Source organism: Diabrotica virgifera, chromosome 4, assembly GCF_917563875.1.
Source record: "Diabrotica virgifera virgifera chromosome 4, PGI_DIABVI_V3a".
NCBI classification, from domain to species: Eukaryota; Metazoa; Arthropoda; class Insecta; order Coleoptera; family Chrysomelidae; genus Diabrotica; species Diabrotica virgifera.
This window is the reverse complement of record NC_065446.1, coordinates 240,345,128-240,372,020: the sequence shown is the minus strand read 5'-3', so window position 1 is coordinate 240,372,020 and position 26,893 is coordinate 240,345,128. Positions and strand designations below refer to the sequence as shown.

At 31.4% G+C, this 26,893-nt stretch overlaps 1 protein-coding gene across 7 annotated transcripts in view; it reads left to right on the top strand.

Moving 5' to 3' along the window:
- LOC114327244 (DNA ligase 1-like) overlaps positions 1-26,893 on the top strand; it is a 143,351-nt gene that overhangs the window by 82,190 nt on the left and 34,268 nt on the right. For all 7 annotated transcript variants that reach the window (XM_028275813.2, XM_028275804.2, XM_028275789.2 and 4 more), the window contains 2 exons: positions 15,184-15,362; positions 20,018-20,201. In XM_028275813.2, coding sequence (XP_028131614.2) covers positions 15,184-15,362; positions 20,018-20,201 — 363 coding nt within the window. The remainder of the gene's footprint in view (positions 1-15,183; positions 15,363-20,017; positions 20,202-26,893) is intronic.

Below are 26,893 nucleotides of genomic sequence, written 5' to 3'. Positions count from 1 at the left end.
TTATTAAATGTCAAACTTGCTTTTGTTTTGGTATAATAGATTAATTTATTTATAAAAAAAGAAAACTACATATTTTTCCAGTTGTAGACTTTTTTTAGATAAACTTACTACAAGTATATCTTTTAACTGCACAAATTTTCTCATTTGAAAGCTGTATAATTATTTAAACAATCTTTATTTAAACAAATTAAAAATTTTGTTATAACAAATAAATTAAATTATTATAACAAAACAAAAGCAACTTTGACATTTAATAATGCGTTAGTTAGATGGTTCTACTCGAGTTACTTGGGAACAAAAACAGAATGAAGAAAATTGCGCCATGGGAAGCCGAGAAAATGCATTTTTTTAACGTATACCTACCGATTTTGAACTTTGAGATTACATTTCTTCAACCTAATTTTTGATTGGAATTTTGCTATTTTTGTCAATTTTCACCCGTACTATCGATAGTTTTTATTATAATAATATATGTTATGATTATTTTAAAGATATGAAAATTGGTGCGAAGAAAGAGAATAAAAATAAAAAGGTGATTGTTTCAAAATTATTATCCTATTGTTTATATCTTTGCCGTAAATGCCGCTCAAATTTGACCGGTTGTATCTCAGGAATCACTCACAACAATTAAACGCTTCTTCTTTTAAAAGAAGCGTCCTGCCGCTGTTTTTCTAATACCGTTTTCGGGATTTAATTTAATTTAAAATTTCCCGAGATATTCTATTTGTTTATAAGCCAAAACATTGTTTATAATGTTAAAATATTCCTGAGACCGATTAAATAGTTCAATTTCAATTTTGTAAAGTACATTAGATAGGTACAGTGTATTTTTATACAAAATCAAAGTTATTCTTACGTATCATAATTATTGTGGTTATTATAGCGACCGTAAATTTTTATTTAACAATTCAATTGTTGCTAAACTTTTCATTCAATTTCCATCTGCTTCTGGAATTATAATCTATACGAAATGAGCTTTTATGCTACCAAGTTATTTAATTACTGATAAACAATTACTTATCTAAAATATTAGTTGAGGATTGAAGATTTTGTTGGAAAAACCGGCATTTTCCGGGGAAAATTTTCGTCGAAGTAAATCGGAAAAAACACGTCTCTATGAAGAATTTAAGTACGGTGAATTTTTATTTGAGTGTTTTTAGTGTAAAGTTAAAAAAAACATGATTTTCGGGCGCCGTTTTGTTTATAAAAAAAGTAGCACACTATCTGCGGACTTTGCATACCTATATTATTAATATATACAATCATAAGATTCGATTTCAGTAATAAAATTGCTGGTAAATAACTTTTCCCAAAAATGGCCTGTTCTCCGATAATCTGTCAAAAATCTATTTGTAGTATCAAAAACATGTAACATCTCAGATTTCTTACTCTCATTTCTAATCGAAGGTTTCTATTGAAGAGAATTGTTTTCATTTTTACATAAGCATTTCTTACTATTTTTATTCTGACCCTTAATTCTGTTTTTTACTCATTATTTTCTGAAAACTAGGTTCCCAGCCTATTTGTGTTTTTCAACCCTTACTATCGGTAGGTACATCTTTCAAATGTATGTTTGTTAGTATAATTGTTTTCTTTGTTATTATCATATATTTTGTCTTCTTTCTATTTATTTTTAGTCCATTTTTCACAGAGACCAGAGACTGCTTGTACTGTTTAGTAGTTGGAGTTGTTCAGCAAACTTGTAGTCCATGTGCTGAGACCGCTCCCGTCTGAAAAACATTTCTAATTCGGTTTCTCTGCGGATTAATATTCAAAAATGTCCCCTTTAAAGAAATATGAAGGGTGCCGGACGGAATTTTTGGGCAGAAATTGTTTAAACAATTTTTTTAAACAAATACATAAAATCACCTGTTATTGCTCCAAAAGATATATTTTTAGGGTTTTTGGGTCATTCTAAACGAGAAAGGTATCTTGTGATTTTTCTAAAAAATTGACAGTTTTCGAGTTATAGGCAATTTAAAATCTAAAAAAATGCGAAAATACGCAGTTTAGAGGCGTAAAAACTCATATTTAAATTAGTATTTTTAAGGGTGCCAATAACTTGGATTAAAGTTTAAACATTCCTTTTCAAGATTCCGAAGAGTGATCGGGTCTAACTTCAATTTAGACCGTAGTTTTGTAATTGTTAATTATGCGTGTCTATCCGGTTTTTTACCGGTGCGGCGCGCAATATTTTCAAATATTTCCAATTTTCCTCCAAAAAATATTTTTTCTAGATTCTTTGGGACATTCTAAATAAAATAGGTTTCTTGACATTTTTCTCAAAAGTTAATAGTTTTAAAGTTATAAGCGATTTAAAATCCGAAAAATGACAGAAAAACACATTTTCACATTTTAAATCGCTTATAACTTTAAAACTAGTAACTTTTGAGGAAAATGTCAGGAAACTTATTTTATTTAGAATGTCCCAAAGAATCTATAAAAAATATTTTTCGGAGGAAAATAGGAGATTTTTCAAAATAGTGCGCGCCGCACCGGCAAAAAACCGGATGGACACGCATAATTAAAAATTAAAAAACTACGGTCTAAATTGAAGTTAGACCCGATCACTCTTCGGAATCTTGAAAAGGAACGTTTAAACTTTAATCCAAGTTATTGGCACCCTTAAAAATACTAATTTAAATATGAGTTTTTAAGCCTCTAAAATGCGTATTTTCGCATTTTTTAGATTTTAAATCGCCTATAACTCGAAAACTCAATTTTTGAGAAAAATCACAAGATACCTTTCTTGTTTAGAATGATCCAAAAAACCTAAAAATTAATTTTTTGGAGCAATAAAAGGTGATCTTATGTATTTGTTAAAAAAACTGTTTAAAACAATTTCTGCCCAAAAATTCCGTCCGGCACCCTTCAGATTTGTTTAAAGGGGACATTTTTGAATATGAATCCGCAGAGAAACCGAATTAGAAATGTTTTTCAGACGGGAGCGGTCTCACCACATGGAGTATTGCTATAATCACGGTGTTATCTGCATTGTCATAATGTTGTTAATAATTTTTTATTATATAGTAATGCAGACATAACACATTCCTTTTAACTCCTCTTCTGATTTCAATTTCTGAATTGGGTTCGTTATCTATTAGGTACAATTTGTGATTTTTAATTCCAGTAAAGGTTTGTTATGCTAAGCCCTTTTTGTGCATGTTGTTTACAAAAATAATATAAAAGACATAAATAATAACTTATATTATGCATTAATTTCTCCTTATTTTCCTAACTAGCATGTTTATTGGGTTGAATTTGTCTGTCTGTGGTTTAAGCTTAATGTCAGCTAATATACAGGTCCAGCGATATTTAAACGGGTCATAGCCAATACATGTATTTCGGCTCTAGGCGGTTGGCCAACAAAATATTTTCAAATAATTATTATATTATACAAGTACAATACCTCAGTCGACTGCTGGATTCTGAACTAAGCTACGTAAATGCAAAAGCTCGCCTACATTTACCATTTCATTCTGTTTTAAATCAACCGAACGAGTCTAGAGGTGGGCTAATTTACGATAGTGATATTTTATTCATTGTGATTTTTGTCTGTAACTGAATCAGTCATTGTGAAAACAATACATGTTACAATGTGTAAACTTTTAAGGAAACGTAAAAATATTTTCATTAATAGTTGGATATTCCGAGATAATACAATATTTTAAAAGTGAGCACGTAAAGGTTGGAATAAATTCATTTTCTCGAGAATGGACGATTTTGGTAAAAAAATCCCAAAACAGGTCAATTTTTATTTTCAAATTGCGACTTTTTGACATATGTATCATACTGGTGACGTCACCCATCTGTACGTGATGACGTCATCTATAATTTTTTTAAATGAGAATAGTCGTGTGATAGCTTATTTGCAAGGTAATTCAATTCTCTATTCAGTAATATAAACATTAACTAATTATTTATACAGGGTATCCAAAAATTTTTTTTTTGAATTATGTAAATTTATTGACAAAAAGAAGAATTTGTGTAATATATTTAACTTAAAATACATTTTACTGCTGTCAGAAAAACAGGAAATAATGTTTATTTGACAAATAAATATTGTTTTTTGAATAAACTCAATATTAAAGCCGCCACCCACCTTCCTCTTAACAGTTTGAACATTTGATTTAAGCGAAAAGGAATGATTATTTTCCAAATAAACACTTTTTCTGTTTTCTGAGAACAGTAAAATGTATTTTGAACTAAATAAATTACATTCATCCTTCTTTTTATGTCAATAAATTTAATTCAAAACAATTTCTTTTGGACACCCTATATAAATAATTATGTAAATGTTTATATTACTGCATAGAGAATTAAATTACCTTTCAAATGAGCTATCACACGACCCCTATTCCCATTTAAAAAAATAATCGATGACGTCATCACGCCCAGATGGTGACGTCACTAGTATGATATATATGACAAAAAGTCGTAATTTAAAAATAAAAATTGACCTCTTTCGGGATTTTTTTCCAAAATTGTCCATTCTCGAGAAAATTAATTTATTCCAACCTTTACGTGCTCTCTGTATAAGTATTATGGGTTATAAATGAATCTTTCTGAAAGGCAAAACAAGTTTAAATGTTTATGTATATATTTATATGTAAATTTAATGGCGTTGAAAAGCGTCGTCATTTTACCCAAAATATGGTCTTAGATTGTTTTCGCAATGACCGATTCAATTGTGATTTAACAGAGCAACGAAATATTCGTCCTAATAAAAAGTGTTACCACTGTGGACCATCGTAAAATTCTACACGTATTATTATTTTGTTTAGGTCACTATTACAAAATTGGGTTTGCTATTAGAACGCATACCATGCCATTAGTGCCAAACAAAAATAGAAAAATTTAGTAGTTTATGGAACGTTTTTATATAAGTGGATGATAATTATGCATCATGCAATATTTGTAAGATAAAGCTGTCTTATCAAACTTAAAGAACGTAGAAAACAAAATTTTAATACATTATTGTTTCCTATAATGCACAAAATGTTAAAGGTGGTACAAAATGATGTGAATATGAAACATTTTGGATGCTTTGCACACACAATAAATAAACTTTATTGTGAACGATGGCTTAAAGGATGAGGAAATCAGCCACAATTTAACTTAAAAAAATGATTTTATTGACGTTTCAACTTCTACCTCAGATGTTGTTATCAAAAGTGATATAAGAAAATCATTAAAAATTTAACCAAAATAAAAAATACCATTAGCCACTTTAAAAAGAGTTCTACAAGCAACTGCTAAACTTTTAGATTTTGAAAAAATCCAGGAAACGGGAATCCTCTCAAATTACTGCAAGATGTTTCCACATGTTGTCATTCGACATTTTATATGTTGCAAAGATTTATTCAGCTAGAAGAAATTGTTAAGGCTATTATAAGCATAACAAATATGTACGTAAACACTAGTTCAACAATGTATGAGTATTTTATTAAACTGTCGATAACTGTCGATTTCAACTTTTCTTGGCAGAATAAGGTTTCGACTAATTCCTTTTAAGGATCCAACAAATGCGGAAATAGCACAGAAAATAGAATCGCTCTTATTGCAGAAAAACTTGGAATGGAACAAAAAGATAAAGGATTTACGACTCAAATTTTATTAGAACATGAGAAAACATCTGCAGATCCCGATGATATTATGGGATCGCAGGATCAGCCACGAGGCACTACGACAAGCAGGGCAATAATAGAAATGCAAAGATTTAGGGAATGCGATCGGTTGCCGCGAAATGAAGATTCGTTAAAATGGCGGAGAGAAAAATAAATATATTTTTCCTTATCATGCACAAGTAGCTCAAGAACGAATTAGTGTCATTGGAACATCAGTGCCTTGCGAACGGTTATTTCCAAAGCTGGTCTAATTATTTCTGATTGAAGAACTCGAGTTAATTATAAAAAGGCTAAAAAGGCTGCTATTCTGAAATTTTAATTTAAAAGTACCAAATAGTAACTAATAAGTATTTGTAGCAAATACTGGTATTTAAAGTTTACTTTGTATTTCGTTTTTAAGAGGGTAGGCGCAAAATTTCGGGACAATGCTATTTAAATGCATTTATTTCTTTCGAATCCTAAGAAAACTAGTAAGTATTTTTGAAAAATTTAAAAGCTGAATAAAAAATTACATAATTACCGAGTGCTAAAAGTCCCTGAAAACTTCTATAATGTGTATTTTAATAAGTTACAGCGGTAAAAAGAAGAGAAAATTGAGTGTGATTTTTAATTTCAAATATCTCATTTAAATGACACTTTTTTATTCTAATGGACTTTCGGCCCTCGATAATAATGTAATCTTTCATTCCGCGTTTATATTTTTCAAAAATACTTATTTTCTTAAAATTCGAAAAAAATGAATGCATTGAGAAAGCATTGGCCCGAAATTTGGCGCCTATGCTCTTGTTAGATTTTCTAATAACAATTAAGACAATGAAAAAAACATGAAATTATTTATTAATGCAATATTATTTTCATTACAACAACAACTTTTTGAATAAAATTGTTTCCTACCTAGACAAAATAATAACACCTGTTGAATTTTTTTGAACATTTTTAATTAGGAGTTTAAAATACGACTATTTTGTTGCTCTGTTAAATCACAATCACATGTAAAAATTACGATGGGTTACCGTTACATGATTGCAAATACTTCTAGCCCACCTCTAGGTCAGAATCAGGTATAAGAATTATTATACGACCGGTTCCTATTTAAGGGTCCGCCTCGCGATCGCGCCAAGGAATAGAACCGAACCGACCGGCGACCTGACTACATGCAGAAGGCGATTGCAGAATTTGCAGATCCTTCTAGCTTTTTGTGCATACGCGGTACGAATAGATTATTTTATTTTTATAAGTTTAAGTTTATGGATACGTCCCTATTTAAAACATACTTTTTCACCTAAAATATTGTCTGAAGCTATATCTTTGTGACGTTTATGTAATTTATTATTCTAAATACGAAATAAGCCACAATTTAACTTAAAAAATTATTTTGTTAACTTTTATTTCGAACGTCATTGTCAAAATACAAAATATTCATAATTTAAACAAAAATGTTGTTGCTTAGTAAAAAAAATCTTCTAATAATTGCCGATATGAATGAGTTAGAATAAATTATATTATTAGAAGAAATTTTTTTTACTAAGCAACAACATTTTTGTTTAATTTATTAATACTGTGTATTTTGACAACGACGTCCGAAGTGGAGGTCGAAACGTTAACAAAATCATTTTTTAAGTTAAATTGTGGCTTATTTCCCATTTAGAAAAATAAATTACACAAACGCCACAAAAAAATAGCTTTAGAACAATATACATAATATTATGTATAATGCCAATCATCATTATCCATAAATAGATACACATGAAATATTTAGCACTATAAATATTAAAATAAATATTTTAGGTTAAATTATATGTTTTAAATACATATCCAAAAACTTATAAAAATAATAACCCATTCGTACCGCGATCTGCAATCGCCTTGTCTGTGCATGTAGGTAGTGGGTTCGGTTCGGTTCTATTCCTTGGCGCGGTGCGGACCCTTAAGTCCGATTATGTACCGGGTGTCCCAATAAGAATGGCTCTCGGCCATATCTCAGGAACCGTTTATAGTAAAGCTTTGAAATAAAAATTTTTATAACAAAAGTTGCCTCAGGAAAAGCCTGGAAATTATTTTCATAATTGTGGGACCACCGCTAGAGGGCGTAATTGAATATCAAAAATTAAAAAATCTAAATTTTACAAAATTTTCCTAAGGAAGGGGCACTGGAAATCCGATCGTCGTATTCTTCATAAAATTCTACGCATATTTGATTTGACAAGTTTAGGTCTACCTTTGGAAATAAGAGGTGGGGGTGAGTGGGAACCTTGTTATGAAAAACTGGTTGTGAGTCCGGTTCTGCTTAATCAAATTTTGCAAACTTGGTCTTGTTGAAGACAGATCTTTTTCGTCAATGTAAAAGTTATGATTTCGAACCAACTTACTGAGTAATATGCCAGCTAGAAGGCGTTATTTAATTTTTTTCAGAAATCTAGTGTTCCTTGGAAAATATTAAATACAAACATGCATTTTTAATACCATATTACAAAATTAGACAAAATTAGAATAGAATAGCGAAAACCGCATGTTAATACCTTTTTTCTATCTCGAGATATCTTACAAAACGTGTAAATTTAAAAACATAACTGTTACTGTCACCGGTAAACGAAATAATTCATTAAAAGTAGTGTGCTATGGAAACAACAAAGAAACATTTTCCAGCTGTCAACGTATATTAGGTCTTTTCAACGCTTCTCATTTGTTTCGAGCCTCGTTCATATCTCGTATATTAATATTATACACGGATTATACGGCATATGACAGAGGCTCGAAACAAATGAGAAGCGTTGAAAAGCCCTATTACAAAGAAATAAAAACAACTATTTAGTGATGACATAAACGTTCAAATTTTTGCCCATCATTTTCGTTGCAAACATTTACTCTTTCAAGAGTAGATTGAACAGCAGTCTCAATTTCTGCTCTCCATATGCTTTGAATGGCGTTTAGTATTATCTGGATAATGTATTCTAGAGTAGTATATGATGGGCAACAATTTGAATATTTAGGTCGTCACTAAGTAGTTCTTTTTGTTCTGTGTTATATTTAATTTTAATAGTATTGTTTCTCTTTATATTGTTGTTTTAATTAATTATGTTTTTATACGTTGACATCTGGAAAATGTTATTTTGTTTTTTTCCACAGCACACTACTTTTCATTAACTTAGTTTACCGGTGATAGTAACAGTTATGTATAAAATTTACACGTTTCTCGAGATATCTTGAGATAGACAAAAGGTATCGACATGCGGTTTTCGCTATTCTATTGCTAATTTAATCTAAATTTATAAAGTATGATTAAAAATGCATACTTGTATTTAATATTTTCCAAAGAAAACTAGATTTCTGAAAAAAATTAAATAACGCCTCCCAGCTGGCTTATTACTTATTAGGATGGTTCAAAATTATCAGGCTTACATTGAAGAAAAAGATCTGTCTTCAACAAGACCCAGTTTTCAAAATTTGATTTAGCAGAACCGGACTTACAGCCATTTTTTCATAACAAGGTTCCCACTCACCCCCACCTCTTATTTGCAAAGGTAGAGTTAAACTTGTTAAATCAAATATGCGCAGAATTTGATGAAGAATACAATAATCGGATTTTCAGTGCCCCTTCATTAGGAAAATTTTGTAAAATTTAGATTTTTTTATTTTGATATTCAATTACGCCCTCTAGCGGTGGACCCACAATTATGAAAATAATTTCCAGGCTTTTCCTGAGGCAACTTTTGTTATAAAATTTTTTATTTCAAAGCTGTACTATAAACCGTTCCTGAGATATGGCCGAGAGCCATTCTTATTGGGACACCCGGTACTTTCGGCTCATTCGGCTGGGCTTGCTATTTTAGTAAACTCCCAAAAAGAGAGATAGAAGTAGGAGGTTCTAGTTCAAAGATATTTTCTACATGCCAATGTTAATGTTGCTATGATTTCTGGTTTTAATGTCTGGAACTTTTACATCGGTCCACTATCTCAAATGCAGTTCAAACACTGTGTCTTAAAAAGCTATGTTCCATATTTCTTTAATTTATACTGTTATTTTTGTTTCAATAATATTTTTCACCATTTTTCCTTCCCATAGATCCGCCACTGGTTGTTTGTCTTTAGAATTTGGACTAATAATTTTCCCTTAGAATAGCTCCACAGATTTATATTTTGTGTTCCAATGTAATTTTTTAAACCTAATTTGTGCATTTATCTCCTGATATTCTGAAATTTAAAAATTTAAATTTTAATAGTTTTTAATATACGTTATTTCACCTGAACAGTCGGCAACTTTATTATCGCATTAGTGAAATAAGTGTTGTGTGGCAAGACAGCCATCATAGAGAATTCAAGATGATGAAGAAAAATTTAATTCATAAAAATGAGTATGAATTTAAAATTATTAATATATTATATAATATTCTAAGTGACAGTCATAAAGATATATTGGCTACATTTATTATATAAATTATTATTGAAATTTTAATTAAAGCGAAATAAATTAGAATAATTATTAGTTTATAAAATTCATGCGATGTTACAAATTCATTAAAATGGATTTTCAGTTTTTGTAAATGTTAAGTCGACTTTACACTACATGATTTATCATGTGATTTGTCATATGATTTTTCCCATGACGAGCCGCATGACAATGCTTATGACAAAACGAGCCGTATAAACAATGCAAAATCATATGACAAATCACACAGTGTAAACATGTAAATTTCACTCCATGACCAAATCATATGACAAATCACATGATAAATCATGTAACGTAAAGTCGACTTTAGAAATTCACATAAAATTGAATTTTCATTTATATTTAAATCATAGTAGATCTATTGTGTAAGTTATTGTTAATGAATCCCATTGTGCACCTATATACCTAAATCAAAATGGAAAAAGGTTCACAAAGACCAGAAACAATAAAAAATATCTAGGTATACAGGAGAATCGTAGGGTAGGACAGGAAAGACTGTGAAGTTTATCGAAAAGATCGGCTTCCAGAAAAAAAAATCGTAGGATGCCAATTCAGGGCTGATTACATCACAGGGCTGATGCCAATAAACGCTGCAGATGAGGGGCTAACCAGAGCCAGAATTTTAAATAATAAGAAAGAAAAGAGACAAAAAAATGAAAGATATGAAATTAGAAACTTAAAGTTAACAGCAAAAATGCAGAACATAAAGTGAATATAAAGAAGACTATGTAGAAAACAAACAAAAAGACGAGGAAATTAACAAAAAATGGGAAACGTATAAAAACATCAAACAAGAAGCCGCTAAAGAAACTCTGTGTATTCAAAAAAGGTAAAAACAACTGTGATATGTATTGAAATACATAGCGTAGTAGGATGCTTTTACTTTTATTTTATATTACAAGAGACTACAAGAGACACTCTTAACCTAAAAACTAAGCGCGATTTTCATCCTCGACATCCGTCATCTGTCACGGCTCGCAAGGTGGGTTCCGTTATACACAACAAACTACAGGGCAGTGATTTGACGAAGAATGTTGTATTGTCATCATCATAATCAATCAGCCCCTAGCATCCACTACTCGATATAGGCCTCCTCTATTTCCGTCAACTGTCTTCTGTCCTGGGCGCTTTGAATCCAATTATTAGTGGTCATTCTTTTTATCGCCCGTCATTCGCGTGGGCGGTCTTCCTTTACTTTAGTCACCTGACATATAGTCCAAGTAATGAAGCTTAAAATAGGACAAAACCTCGCAATTTTTACAGAATGGATCGATTTGCTTGAAAATTTGAGAATAAGTAGTGGATAGTCCAAGGATCAAAATCTATATGATGCCAAAAGGCGCTTTTACCATGGGGGTGGTTGCCACCCCATGTCGGGGGTGAAAATTTTTTATTATATTTTAACCACAAAAGTTGGTAAAAACATTCATTCTAAGCAAAAAATGTTCTATACATTTTTTTGATAAAATTAATAGTTTTCTATTTATTCGCTATCGAAAATGTTAGTTTTATATTAAAAAAATTAATGTTTTTAATCAGTTTTCTGCAATTAACTCAAAAAGTTTTTGTTTTATCAAAACAACTTTGGTTAACAAAAATGTACCTTTTGAAAAAATCAACAAAACCGTTTTTTTAAATTTTCTTTAAGACCAATAGTAATCGAGCTATACTTTATTATATGTTAGGTCTTCTTCGGCAAATGGTAAATATTGTAGTTTCAAAGTCAAAAGACGGGAAAACTATGCATTTTTCGAGGATCACTTGTTTAAACTAATTTGAAGTATTTAAAAAGGTCTATCTTCAGAAATAAAAAAGTCTTTAGCTCAAAAATTAGGTGGCTTATAATGAAAAGAATGTCAGACCCTATATTTTTCAGCGAAAAAGTGATCGAAAGCAAACCCCTAATCACCACCCTGATTAAAATTAGTCATTGACCTTATTGCGTCTTCTTTACTTATGTATTATTAATAGGTTCTAGAAGTTTAACTGGTTTAGAATGATTAGTTAAAAAAAAATGGAGTCAAAAGCAAATATCGAATTTTTGAAGTTTGGTAAAATATTCCCTTTTCTTCAGAATAGAAAGATTATCATCAGAGATACAAAAAATATTTAAATATAAAATTGTAGCTTATTTAATTCTCAAGAACATGGTTTGCAAAAATTTTCTCTATGGTAAAAATTAAGTGAGCTATTGACAATTAAAACTTGTAATAACATGCAAAAATCACCTTTACCAACCCTTTCAAAGTCACCACTTTTTGCGACTGAGTATTTTAAAAGGATTTGGTATTAACACTCTTATAGATCTTGTAAAAACCTACAAAATTATTTTTTAATAAACTTTCTAAGATAAAAATTAAAAAGGTTACGGTTAAAAAATCAATATATTTTTTTCAAAAAAAAAAAAAAGAAATCCAATTGGAAGCATAATAATGTAAGGTAGCTTTGCTTTTAGTCATTGGCCTTATTAATTCTTCTTTATTTATGTATTATTAATATATTTTAAAAGTTTGACTGGTTTAGAATGATTAGTTTTTAAAAAACTAGAGTTAAAAGCGAATAACGACTTTTTGTAGTTTGGTAAAAAATGCAATTTTTTTCAAAATAGAAAGATTAGCATCAGATATACGAAAAAATGTTTTCATATGAAATTGTGGGTTATTTAATTCCCAAGAACTTGGTTTGAAAATATTTTTTCTACGGCAAAAATTGAGTGAATGGTAAATGAGTATATATCGAAAAACATTGATTTTTTCTATATAAAACTAACATTTTCGATAGCGAATAAATCGAAAAGTATTAATTTTATCAAAAAAATGTATAGAACATTTTTTGCTTAGAATTAATGTTTTTATCAACTTTCGCAGTCAAAATATAATAAAAAATTTTCACTCTTGAGATGGGGTGGCAACCACCCCATGGTAAAAGCGCCTTTCGGCATCATATAGATTTTGATCCTTGGACTATCCACTACTTATTCTCAAATTTTCTAGCAAATCGATCCATTCTGTAAAAATTGCGAGGTGAAATGCTTCGGTTCCTGGACTAATACAACATATATGACTTCTGTTCTTAATCGTAGTTCTTCGTTTGTTATATGGTTCCGCAATGACACACCAATCATCGACCTCTCCATCTTACGTTGAGCAATTCTTAACTTCTTAGCTTCTATAGGTCGCATATGGTTGTATTGTACAGAAAGAAAAAATAGTGCATACAGACGATTACAACAACGGCATAGAACACGGCTAGCAGAAGAAGAATATAGAATGCCAAGAAGAGAAAAGAGGATAATAAAAAAAAGAAAAGGAAAAATATAGAAAACGCTTCTAGCCCAAACTCTAACCTTTAGGTTGGGAGGTTGAGGGTTGGGATGGGTCAAATTTTTAGCAACTAAAATTTCTAATTTTGTTTATTTAAAACCGCTATATTTTTAACGTAGTCCTGATTGTAAGTACCTAACTTGTGTATCTGGTAAAAATTAAATAAAGAATTAAATAAAAATAAAATGCAATAAGGTAGTAGCTTCAGAAAAAATTCCTAGTTGTATTAATTTCAAACTGCTGTTTTTTATCTACAATATTTCACTAAATCTCAAAAACGGTACCCAGTCAAAATAGCCCCGTCGAAAAAGCTCCGACAAAATAGCCCCGGCATACTATCCCGCATACAAAATAGCTCCGACAAAATAGCCTGCAGACAAAATAACCACGGAGCACTAGTTCACCCACAAAATAGCCCCGACAAAAAAGCTCCCTTCAGAATTCCTTTCGGAAATGGTAATTATCCTCTATCCAGATGTTTATCTCAACCACATTAAATAAAAATAGTTTTTTCAGAGAACTATCCTGTGTCTTCTGTTAGGAAAAAACAAGGAAAAAATTCCTGGTTTTTCCTCGTAATTTACTATGGAATCACTAACACGAGAATTTTACTGTTACCATTGCGTGTGGTTGTCTTTTTGACGGATCACATGCTATGATTTTTTTGTGACGGATATTCGTAAGTTAAAGTTGGTTTCATATAATCGAATCAACTATCTTTCAATAAAGTCGTCCCAGGGACGCAACTCATAAATATTGGCAATATCATTTTTAAGTCTTCTACTTTAAAATGTATAATATATTATGTCCGAATTGCCGATATGAATGAGTCAGCTTAAATTTAATTATTAGATGATTTTTTTTTTACTTAGTAACAACATTTTTGTTTAATTTATTAATATTTTTTATTTTGACAACGACGTCCGAACTGGAGGTTAAAATATTTTTTTAAGTTAACTTGTGGCTTATTTCCCAATTAGAATAGTGATTTAAAATAAATAATACTCCGTTAAAAGGTAAAACTTTTTTTGGGGGTGTTTTCGCCGTGGCTGTTTTAGTCGGGGCTGTATTAACCGGGGCTATTTTGTTTGCGATCTATTTTGTCGGGGCTATTTTGTTTACGATCTATTTTGTCGAGGCTATTTTGTATCCGGGCTATTTTGACGGGGCTTTTTTGACGGGGGTGTTTTGACCGGGCCATTTTGACGGGTCACGCTCAAAAACAGCTAAGAAAACATTTATCAAAACAAAATTCTTCCTCTATTTAACATTGCTAACTTACAATCGGGGTTCCCATCTGACATTATGCGATAGCGGCTGCATGCACAAGAGCATACTGAGCAATAGAAATCAGAACTCTCAATGGTCTTCAAAACGTATGTATGTAACAATGTATCTAGAAATAAAAACCTAAAACGTACAGTAGCTCAACATTTTCATTTACATGTAGCTTTACATATACATTTATTTACCCTTAATACGACCGTTTTGATATATGGAGCTGAAACATGAAGTTCATCCCAAAACGACGAGGTACTACTTGGTATCTTTGAGAGGAAAATGGTAGATGATGAACTTTTGTGGAGCAATAGATTTGATTCCCAGTCCTAAACAAAAGCTTAATACGACTGTAATAATTATTGGAATTTTACTTTCTATTTATAGTTGTATTACTTTATTATGAATTTATTATTCCAGTTTTGATTTCAATAAGTATTTATTTACAAAAATTCAATATAAACTGTAGTAATCTTACGTATGTTTACTTGCTATATTTCCATTTCAGGAAATACCCACAAAAAGAAATGCCCTCGTGAGGGAGGCGTCTATGAGAAGACTCTCACATTCTAACGTACCACCACCACCTCCACCACCAGGAATGCCTCCTCCTCCTCCTGCCATGCCGGGTGCAATGCCCAAGAAACCATTGACTGACAAGCAGCTTTCAAGATTAAATAAATTAAAGTAAGTAGATTTTTTGTAATTTATTTGCATTAGGAGTGTAACCTAGATAAATACCACTTGAAATTTCTAGAACATCAAACTCTGGCTAAATGTCTCTCAAAACCTCTCCCCTCAAGACATACAGTTTACAGTTGCGTCACTACAACAGTACATAGAATGTATGTCTAAGAGCTTTCGATGAAGATATTGGTAGGTACTATTTCATCAGGCAACAATTACACATCTGCAGTTCCAGAAGAGTCGCGTAGTCCTGCTGAATATATTGATAATATGAGTGTTTCAATTGAGTTTGGAAGCCAGGATTATCCCTAGATACTTGTCATAATTGTTTCAATTTAGTTCCTCCCCAAATAATTGAACTCACTCAGTCCAGTAAGCTTCCTATTGTTACTAATTTAGTTTTGGAAGGGTTCACAGAGAGGTTCTTGTTCAGACACCAATTCTCTATGTAATGGTATATTGCTCTGATCCGTAACAGTACTGGGAAATTTCTCTACAGTCACTATTAAAATGCCGTCTGGGGAACCATGGAACCAGATTCCTTGGCTGCTAAGTCCATGAATCAGGTCATCAACGACTATGTTTCATAATGTTGGTGACAATATACTACCTTGAGGGCACTTCTTAGTTGCCTTCAAGTTAATGGATCTTCATCCGTAAATGTGGACATTATTCTGCACTGAATAGAAATTAGCAAGCTAAGAAACAGAGCTGGAAAAGAAACTACGAACAGAGATGAAATATTAACAACAGTCGAAGAGTTCTACACAGAGCTATATAGAACAAGAGAAAGAGATAACAGTACGTAACCTTCAATTACAATAAAAACTGGGATCTTAAACCTTAAACCACGGATCAGATTTAACGTCCTATATAACAAAATCTTGTTGATATTAATCTTTAGTCCGACCTCTAAGGAAGCGTGATATAACTTGTTCAACATTATTATTGCATCATCCATACAATTGTCTATAAGGACGATGTCATCTGCGAATCTCAAATGACCGAGCTTCTCTCCATTTATATTGATACCATATCCGTTCAGATCTGCCTTCTTAAAAGTGTGTTCTAAAAGGGTTGTCAACAGCTTTGGTGTGACGGTGTCTCCTTGCCGTACTCCTCGCTGAATACAGAATTTATTAGTTTGTTGATTAGAGAGTCTTACGCTAGCCGTTGCATTGGGGTAGATATATTTTATCATGTTAGTGTAGCGATGGTCTATTCGGCATTCTGTCAATGCTTTTAACATTTTCTGTTTATTTATGGTATCGAACGCTTTCTCATAGTCCACGAATATCAGTGCCAATAGTTTGTTGTATTCCGCCGACTTCTCTATCAAGTTTTTCATTACCAGTAAGTGGTCGTTAGTGCTATATCCGGATCTAAACCCAGCTTGTTCATCTAAATAGTTGATGTTATATTAATATGATTAAAAATGTAACATCAACTATTTTGCCGCCCCATTTCCTATCTCCCTAGAGATAGAATTCATTCTTTTTAAGACCAGTCGATATCTCTGAACTGATCCAAACAATCAATAGTATGAAAAGCAAATCATCCTGTAGTACTCACGGACTATCTATAAAAATTTTCTCTAATCTCACAGAAAATGTGTTGGAAATCCTCGTCTCATTAATTAATGATTCCTTCGAAAAAGGTAAATTTCCAGAATGCCTAAAGACAGCCATTATTATTCCTCTTCATAAGGGTGGTGAAAAATCTAATGCCTGCAACTATAACCTATTGCCTTACTACCGGTACTCTCCAAAATTATTGAGAGACTCATTAAAACTCGACTTATGTCCTTTATCGTTGATAACAACATTTTATCCATGTTTGCTGTACCTACTACATGAGGTTTACCAAGCAGTAAACAATAATCTTTATACTGGCACTGTTTTCTGTGACTATGCCAAAGCTTTTGATTATGTAAATCACAATATTTTATTAAAAAAACTCAATTTCTACGGAATTCGAGCTATTTCTTTGAATTGGTTCCAATCCTACTTGGATAATAGGAAACAACTGGTTAGAGCAAATGATATTGACTTAAGTCTCAAAAATATTATATGTGGTGTACCACAAGGTTCAGTATTGGGTCCTCTACTTTTCCTTATCTTTATAAATGACATCACTAATTTAAAAATCGATGGAAAATTTTTTCTTTTTGCTGATGATACCAGTATCACTTGGAGCAACTCAACTATTACAACTCTTCATGAAACTATAACTTCGGATCTACTGACGATAAAGACCTGGTCTGACTCTAATTTACTCTCTTTTAACATGGATAAGACAGTATCATTAAACAGCCAGATCAGTACCGTTGATTCTGTAAAATTTCTTGGTATTTTTTTAGACAGCAACCTGAAATGGTCCCTTCATATCGATTCGTTAAGTAAGAAACTCGCCTCAGCTTGCTATTCAATAAGATCTGTTTCAAGGGAAATCAATTTAGCATCTTTTAAAATAACATATTTTTCGTTGTTCGAGTCTCATCTTCGATATGGTCTTCCTTTTTGGGGTTCTAGTACAGCTGCTCAATCTGATATCTGTTATTTTTAAATTTCAAAAAGAGCAATAAGATATCTGTTTGACCTCAGAAGAATTACACATTGCATAAGTTACTTCAGAGATCACGGAATTTTAACACCTCCATCTTTATATATTCTAGAAACGGTTTGTTTAATTCGTAAACATCTTCATGTCTTTCCAGCAAGGTCTAATCATCTTTACTTCACCAGAAATTCAATCTTTGATATTTATTTACCCATCAAATCCACTGAGTTAGTAAAGAAATCTATATTATATTCCGCAAAAAACTATACAACCATCTCCCTTTACAACTTAAATCTGTAACATATTTCCCAAAGTTCCGTAAAATAATGACAAAAGCCTATCTATCTAAAAGACCATATTATTCAATAGAAGAATTTCTTAATGATTAATTAAGAAAATTGGGATTCATACGCAGTAGCTTAAACTTGTTAGTTCTTAATGTTGTATTTTATTTGTTGTATGTTCAATTTGCAATTTATATAAATTTTGCAATAAATTGTTTTTGTCTTTGGTTTTATATCATAATTACTGTATATTGACGATTTATCTAATTTTAGTAAATTGTAGTTGTTATTATTTGTTATTGATATTATTTTTCTTTTGACTGTGTGTAAGCTTTGTCCATAAAATTGTAAAAATTTTCAGTGACAATAAAGCATATTTCTATTCTATCTTAGAAATGACTTTGCGAGAACAACTAAAAAAAACGAAGATATCGGGAGAATAACCAAGGTGACTGACGTTATACATATAAAGGTTATCCAGACTAAAATGGAGATTGGTAGAATTCTAGCACACATAGCTAGAATGACGTATGGGAGATAGAGGTTATTGGAATGGGGATAAAGAGGTTATTCGAATGGAGAGAAAGGGAAGATAAGAGAAGCATCAGTCGACCATCTACAATCTACAAGGATAAATAAAAACTGAATGAAAGCGGCGCAAGATAGATAGTGTTGGAAACACGAGAAAGAGGCCTGTGTTCAGCAGTGGACTTTTGATATCGGATAATGTCTTATCATGCACCTTATCTTATAAAATGCAGATGTCTTTATCTGCATTTTATGCTATTTGACCCTACGTTAGGCGCGTCGCTATTGCTGACAAGCTTAGGCGCGTGGTTTACGATTGTAGACCAATAGTTTTTTGTCATATAATACCGGATTTTGACAAAATTAACAAATTAGTGGTTAATAACATGTTTATTTATGTTCGCACTTTGATATTAGATATGTTTTGTTCCTTGGCTTATCTCATTTTGACAGTGGTAAAATTAAAAACGAGGTCATGATTTTTTGGGTCTTTATTCGCAAGTAAATGAAAATGGTCACAAAAATAAGCTCAATTTAGTAAAAAACACAAATATTTTTTATCTTTGAACTTATAGAGTGACCAATAGGGATAAATAATAAAGAATAGAACTAAAAAGTAAAAAAAGAACAAAACTATTAAATGGTCAAAATGGCACAATTTTAGTCCGTCAAACATTCAGTGCAAATATCCCCAAAATGATCCTTGAATGCAAATGTGTCACATCTTTGGCATGCCCTTCTTGACATATTGCAAATTCATGCACAAATACAATATCGTCCTACGTAATTTGTTGGAATATTAGGGGAAGGGGGTACGACTTCTTGAACTCCGAGCAGTACGCGAGCTCGTCGTCTAAGTTCTCTTAGGAGGAAAGGCATAGTTGATCCATATTTAATTTGTTTGATTAGTTACCATGCTAAGTTTTCAATGAAGTCGCTTCTTGAAACATTTTGATTTATGTTTTTAGCTTTATATACACAGCAGGCTACATATTAGTTTTATATATATGTACAACTAAAAACTGGAACGCGCTTAGTCGCGTGGTCTACGGTTGTAGACCAGTGCTCTTTGAATAATGGTAAAAAAATAATGCAAACAGATCGGCGGCGTTTAGCAAACTGAAGAGTAAGTTGGAAGTATTAGTGACAGCTACTAAGCGGGATGGGGGCGTATGTGCAGTTTTATGCAATTGGCGACCACTTAAAGGAGAGTGGTCTACGATTGTAGACCACGCGCCTAACGGAGGGTTAAATTAATATAACTAACCACATTTTTATTTTCAGGGCTAGACCGAAACATAGGCCAGACTGGAACAACTTACTAATTGAAATCGAATCTAAAAAAGCGTTAAAACATGTAGTTTGTAATGACAGATCTAGTCCTCTTTTACCAGAAGCAAAGACAGCTGATGAACACATGATATATAAAAGTGAAGAGCCTAACGTCCACAATGAATTGCTTAAACAGGTGAGAAATTACTTTTACCGTATTTATTAAACAGGCACGTTTATGGGTCATTCCACTTCAAATCACTCAATTTTGGGGCAAAAAAAATTTTGGACCTCCGATTTGTCTGAATATTGGTATATAGCTTCTGCGGGACGTAAAAATAAGATATTTAAGGTCAAAAAATCGGCTTCTTCTTTTTTTCTCAAAATGTTATTTTATGCGATTTTACAGTGATTTGGTGTTTATTTATACAAATTTGCATTTTCTATCGTAAAGTATCAATGGAAAACATAATATTTTAATAGAAGGGACTAAAAAATGTCATTATATGGCATTATAACAAGTTACTTTGATTCAAAACAAACTTTTGATCAAATTTTATTGTGTAGAAAACGTTAAAATACCGTTTTTTACATTTTTCTCAATTCCCAAAATACATCACAATCGATTTGGCTGAAAATTTGCCCACAGATAGACAAAACATAGGACTTTAAGTGGTGAGAAGGATTTGAATTATATTACAATAACAAAAAAGTTACATGCAATATTATAGTCAAAAATATAGGCGTCTACTGTAAGTACAATTAACTCGAAAATATCGACCTCACGATAAAAATTGTTAAAAAGAAATTGTAATAATTGTAAATACAATTTATTTGGAACAATTTCAGTTCCTACCATTTTTGTCGAAAAGTTAAAAATGGCGGAGATATTGAGCAAAACAGGTTCTCCTTTAAAATCAAGATGGCGGCTAACGTAACGGAGGAATTCATTCGTGACTTTAAATTTAGGCTACTATTGACTCCTATAAAGATCAGAAAAATAAAATTTTGGGCAGCTCGGCATTCAAGGTCAAATGCTATCCCGACTGGGCTAATATATACTTTTGAGTCTGATATTACTGCATGTAACTTTTTTGGTATTGTAATATAATTCAAATCCTTCTAATCACTTATAGGCCAGGAACTCAAGCTTTTCACCTCGCAATTTTTACAGAATGGATCGATTTGCTTGAAAATTTTAGAATAAGTACTGGATAGTCCAAGGATCAAAATCTATATGATGCCGAAAGGCGCTTTTATCATGGGGGTGGTTGCCACCCCATCTCGGGGGTGGAAATTTTAAATTATATTTTGACCGAAAAAGTTGATAAAAACGTTCATTCTAAGCAAAAAATGCTATATACATTTTTTTGATAAAATTAATAGTTTTCGATTTATTCGCTATCGAAAGTGTTAGTTTTGTATAGAAAAAATCAATGTTTTTTGATATATACTCATTTACAATACACTCAGTTTTTGTCGTAGAAATTTTTTTTTTAAACCAAGTTCTTGGGAATTAAATAGCCTACAATTTTATATTGAAATAATTTTTCGTATCTCTGATGCTAATCTTTCTATTCTGAAGGAAATGGCATTTTTTACCAAACTACAAAAATTCCTTATTTGCTTTTAACTCCATTTTTTTCAAAACTAATCATTCTAAACCAGTGAAACTTCTAGAATATATCAATAATACATAAATAAATAAGAATGAATAAGCCCAATGACTAAAAATACCGCCAACTTACATTATTATGCTTCCAATTGGATTTCTCCTTTTTTTTTCAAAAAGATATATTGATTTTTTAATCGTAACTTTTTTATTTTTTATCGTAGGAAGTTTTGTAAAACATAATTTTGTAGGCTTTTACAATATCTATAAGGCTATTAATATTAAATCTTTTGTAATCCTCAATCGCAAAAAGAGGTGACTTTTAGAGGGATGGTAAAGGTGGTTTTTGCATGTTATTACAAGCTTTAACTGTCAATAGCTCACTCAGTTTTTAACGTAGAAATTTTTTTTATAAACTGTGTTCTTGGGAATTAAACAAGCTACAATTTCATATTTAAACACTTTTTCGTATCTCTGATGCTAATCTTGCTATTCTGAAGAAAAATCCATGTTTTTCCAAACTACAAAAATTCGTTATTCACTTTAAACTCCATTTGTTTAAAAACTAATCATTCTAAGCCTATCAAACTTCTAGAACCTATTAAAAATACATAAATAAAAAAGACCAAACAAGGTTAATGACTAATTTTAATTAGGGTGGTGATTAGGGGGTTGCTTGCGATCACTTTTTCGATGAAAAAAATGTGGACTGACGTTCTTTTCATTACAAGTCACTTAATTTTTGAGCTAGAGACTTCTTTTTAATTTCGTGATAGATAATTTTAAGTACTTTAAATTACAAAAATACCAAGTTTCTTGTAAAAGGTATATATTAAAATACCCTAAATAAGGGTCACAATACAAAACGTTTTCGGATTAAGGAATCCATCATCAGTGTTTAAAAGCCCTAAAATTAAGTATAACCTAATTAAATGAGATAAAAGTTAAAATTGACAGAGGTTTTCAAGAACAAGAGGTCATACTTACAAAATTTGCATGCCTGAGCCACCAAAATGTATCGGGTAAAAACCCTTTAAATGTAAATAATAAGGATGTTTTACATATTTATATAAAATTCATTGGATGGTATAGATAAACCTGGATGTTACCCAGGGCAACACAGGACTCTCCCCACGTGGTTGGAACTTTTTTTGGAGAAAACCTCACATATTGGATTTCAATGGCCAACTGACAAGTGAATTCGAGAGCAACCCAAAATGACATCAAGAACTGTCAATGTAACCTAGTTGTAATATTACTTCAGCCACAACATTAAAGATTAATTTAAATGTTTTAAGATAAAAAACAGTATCAAATTTACAAATAGTAAAAATAAAAGATGTTCACAAAATATGAAAGATTTTATTCTAAAAATAATGCATTATTAAATTAATCTTTAATGTTGTGGCTGAAGTAATATTACAACTAGGTTACATTGACAGTTCTTGATGTCATTTTGGGTTGCTCTCGAATTCACTTGTCAGTTGGCCATTGAAATCCAATATGTGAGGTTTTCTCCAAAAAAAGTTCCAACCACGTGGGGAGAGTCCTGTGTTGCCCTGGGTAACATCCAGGTTTATCTATACCATCCAATGAATTTTATATAAATATGTAAAACATCCTTATTATTTACATTTAAAGGGTTTTTACCCGATACATTTTGGTGGCTCAGGCATGCAAATTTTGTAAGTATGACCTCTTGTTCTTGAAAACCTCTGTCAATTTTAACTTTTATCTCATTTAATTAGGTTATACTTAATTTTAGGGCTTTTAAACACTGATGATGGATTCCTTAATCCGAAAACGTTTTGTATTGTGACCCTTATTTAGGGTATTTTAATATATACCTTTTACAAGAAACTTGGTATTTTTGTGATTTATGGTATACAGCCAGCTACAGGAAGTTTATTTTCCTCCTGGATTTTTTACTTTAAATTAATTTGAATAAGTTGTCTTCCATAGATTAATCCATTAATGCATAGTTTTCCAGTCTTTTGACTTAAAATCTAGAATATTTAGCATTTGACGAAGAAAAGCCAACATATAATAAAGTATAGCTCGATTACTATTGGTCTTAAAGAAAATTTAAAAAAACGGTTTTATTTATTTTTTATAAAGGTACATTTTTGTTAGACAAAGTTGTTTTGATAAAACGAAAACTTTTGGAGGTATTAGCAGAAAACTGATTAAAAACATTGATTTTTTCGATATAAACCTAACACTTTCGATAGCGAGTAAATCGAAAACTATCAATTTTAGCAAATAAATGTATAGAACGTTTTTTGCTTAGAATGAACGTTTTTATCACCTTTTGCAATTATAATATAATAAAAAATTTCTACCCCCAAAGGGGGTGGCAACCACCCCCATAGTAAAAGCGCCTTTCGGCATGATATAGATTTTGATCCTTCGACTATCCACTACTTATTCTCAAATTTTCAAGCAAATCGATCCGTTCTGTAAAAATTGCGAGGTTTTGTCCTATTTTAAGCTTCATTACTTGGACTATTAAAGTCCTATCTTTTGGCTATATGTGGGCAAATTTTCAGCCAAATATATGATGATGTATTTTGGGAATGAAGGAAAATGTAAAAAACGGTATTTTAACGTTTTTTACACTATAAAATTTGATTAAAAACTTGTTTTGATTCAAAATAACTTGTTATAATGCCATATAATGAGATTTTTGAGTCCTTTCTATTAAAATATTATGTTTTTCATTGATACTTTACGACAGAAAATGCAAATTTGTTTAAATAAACACCAAATCACTGTAAAATCGCATAAAATAACATTTTGAGAAAAAAAGAAGAAGAAGATTTTTTGACCTTAAATATCTTATTTTTACGTCCCGCAGAAGCTATATATCAATTTTCAGACAAATCGGAGATCCAAAATTTTTTGCCTGAGTGATTTGACATGGAATGTACCTTATACAACTTCTATTCACTTCTTGGTTTTCTTAAGGCGCATTTAAAGCAAAGCGAACACGAACGAACGAACGAAGGAACGAATTCGTAGGTGTTCACTTGGTCATTCGTTCGCTACAAAGTAGGGCCATTTACATTGAAGCGAACGTTCGCATTCGTTGATGATCCGAAGTGCATATTGCCCGCAGATGTATAGATGGGCCAGTCACATTGTGTTTAAGTTTATTGTCCTGTTTCTTGCTGGGTAAATTTTATTCTTGTTGGGTAATAGCTTATAAAATGCAATGTGTGTTCTGTAAGGAAAAAAATATGTCATATTCATAAATATAAGTAAAAATTTTGATACGACTTCAATAATTTTCATCTTGTTCTGTTTCTATGCTATAATAATTATCTATGTATTTAATTTAAACAATTTGATTTTAATAATTAAAATAAAATAAAAATTATTTCCAGACTGAAAAATAATTTATTCAGGTATTTTTTATTATTTTGTTGAAAATTTTGATGATAAGTTTTATTTATTAATATTTTATTTAAATCTGGCATTATCAACTAAAGTTGGAAATAAATAAAACGTCCAAAAATGTCTAGCCATTATAAATTCATATTTCTTCTTCTTCTTAAGATGCCGTGCATTTCTGCGTAGGCTTCCACTGTACATTGTCTTGTTTATAAAATATTACTGCAATTTATTAAAATATTATATTTTTAGCATTGCAAAGCATTTCATAGCCGTGGATTCTTGTCCACTGGGGATTACGCAGCCATGACATCTTTTTCCCAGACCCCTCTTACTATCCTGTAAACCCGCTCTTCTTAGTACTTAATCGTTTCTGACTCTGTCCGTCCATGATATTCTAAGCATTCGACATAGGCACCACATTTTAAACACTTCAAATTTGTTAATGGAATTGGCCTTTAACGTCCATGCTTCCATTCCGAACAAGAGCACAGGTCAAATGTAACACTTTTTAGCATATAAATTACTGACAAAAGATTTGTAATCATATTTCTAATAATGACAAAAGTAATGACAAAAAAAATTACCTTCTTAAAATAATTTTGAATTCAACATATCTAGGTAGGTAGGTAGTACCTGTATAATGTGCTTCGAACTAATGCACGCAATCTGTATCAGGAGACAGGTAGTTGGTATTATACGCTGTTTGAGGGAGCATAGAGAATAATATATTAAAGAACCAGCTTTCCTAAAAATCCTTCCTCGAAAAAGTTGCTTGCTCTTGGTATTATGACTATATTATGTTCAAATAATAAATTGTAAAATTGGTGTATCAAAATAAATTTGCTTTTAATTAATTTTAGCAATTAATTTCATTTGCTTACCTCATTAGTCTCTCTGGGTTGAAATTTATCCAATAAAAACATTAGGCTTTTAAAAGCAAACTACTTTGAACCCTCTTTTTTGTCTTTCTCGTCTAAATAATGCCAGAAGCTAATTCATTTTTTTAGTTCAGAGACATCACAACCCATTCTTATAGAAATATTATATCAAGCATCAGTTTTTCTATTTATTATTTTATATAGCTTCGATTTCGGGTTTCATATGCATTCTTCATTTCTATATAACTCAATTAATTGAAGTATCTATTCATTGGTCCATTCCATATTGCAAAATTATGTTTTCACGTCTACACAATAAACAACCCTCTCAACCTAATGTTTGTAAATAAATTAAATCAGTACTTTAAACGAATTCGTTCGCTACCGTCTATCCACTGTCCACATTGAACAACGATTTCCTTTGATGATTCGCTAACTTACCGACATCGGTTGGAACATGTGCGAATGCGAACGAATTCGTTCGGTCGTGCTCGATTCGCTGTACAAATACAATAAAGTTAACGAACGAATTCGTTCGTTCGTTCGTGTTCGCTTTGATTTAAATGCGCCTTTATGCAATCCACTAATGGATGTTCGCGATCACGTTTGACCATTTTTCTCTATCCGTTGTAGTGTGTATTAGGTCTCCTACGTTTCTTAGCCCTGTCCATTGTTTGACATTACGGAGCCATGCCATTTTCTCCTTGCCCACCCCTCTTCTTCCTTCGATCTTTCCTTCAATTACGGTTTACAGAAATTGCTATCTTTCGTTTCCAATTACGTGCCCCAGGTATACCGTTTTTCTCTGCCTAATTGTGCATAGCAGTTGTCGTTCTGTACCAATTCTTCTCAGGATTTCTTCATTTGTTATTCGTGCGGTCCAGGGAACTTCAAGGATTAGTCTAGTACGGGATAGTGCCTTAAAGTAGCATTTTTAACGCTCCTATGGGGTGTTAAAAATTGCATTTTTAACACGGTTGTAGAAAAAAAATATTAAATACA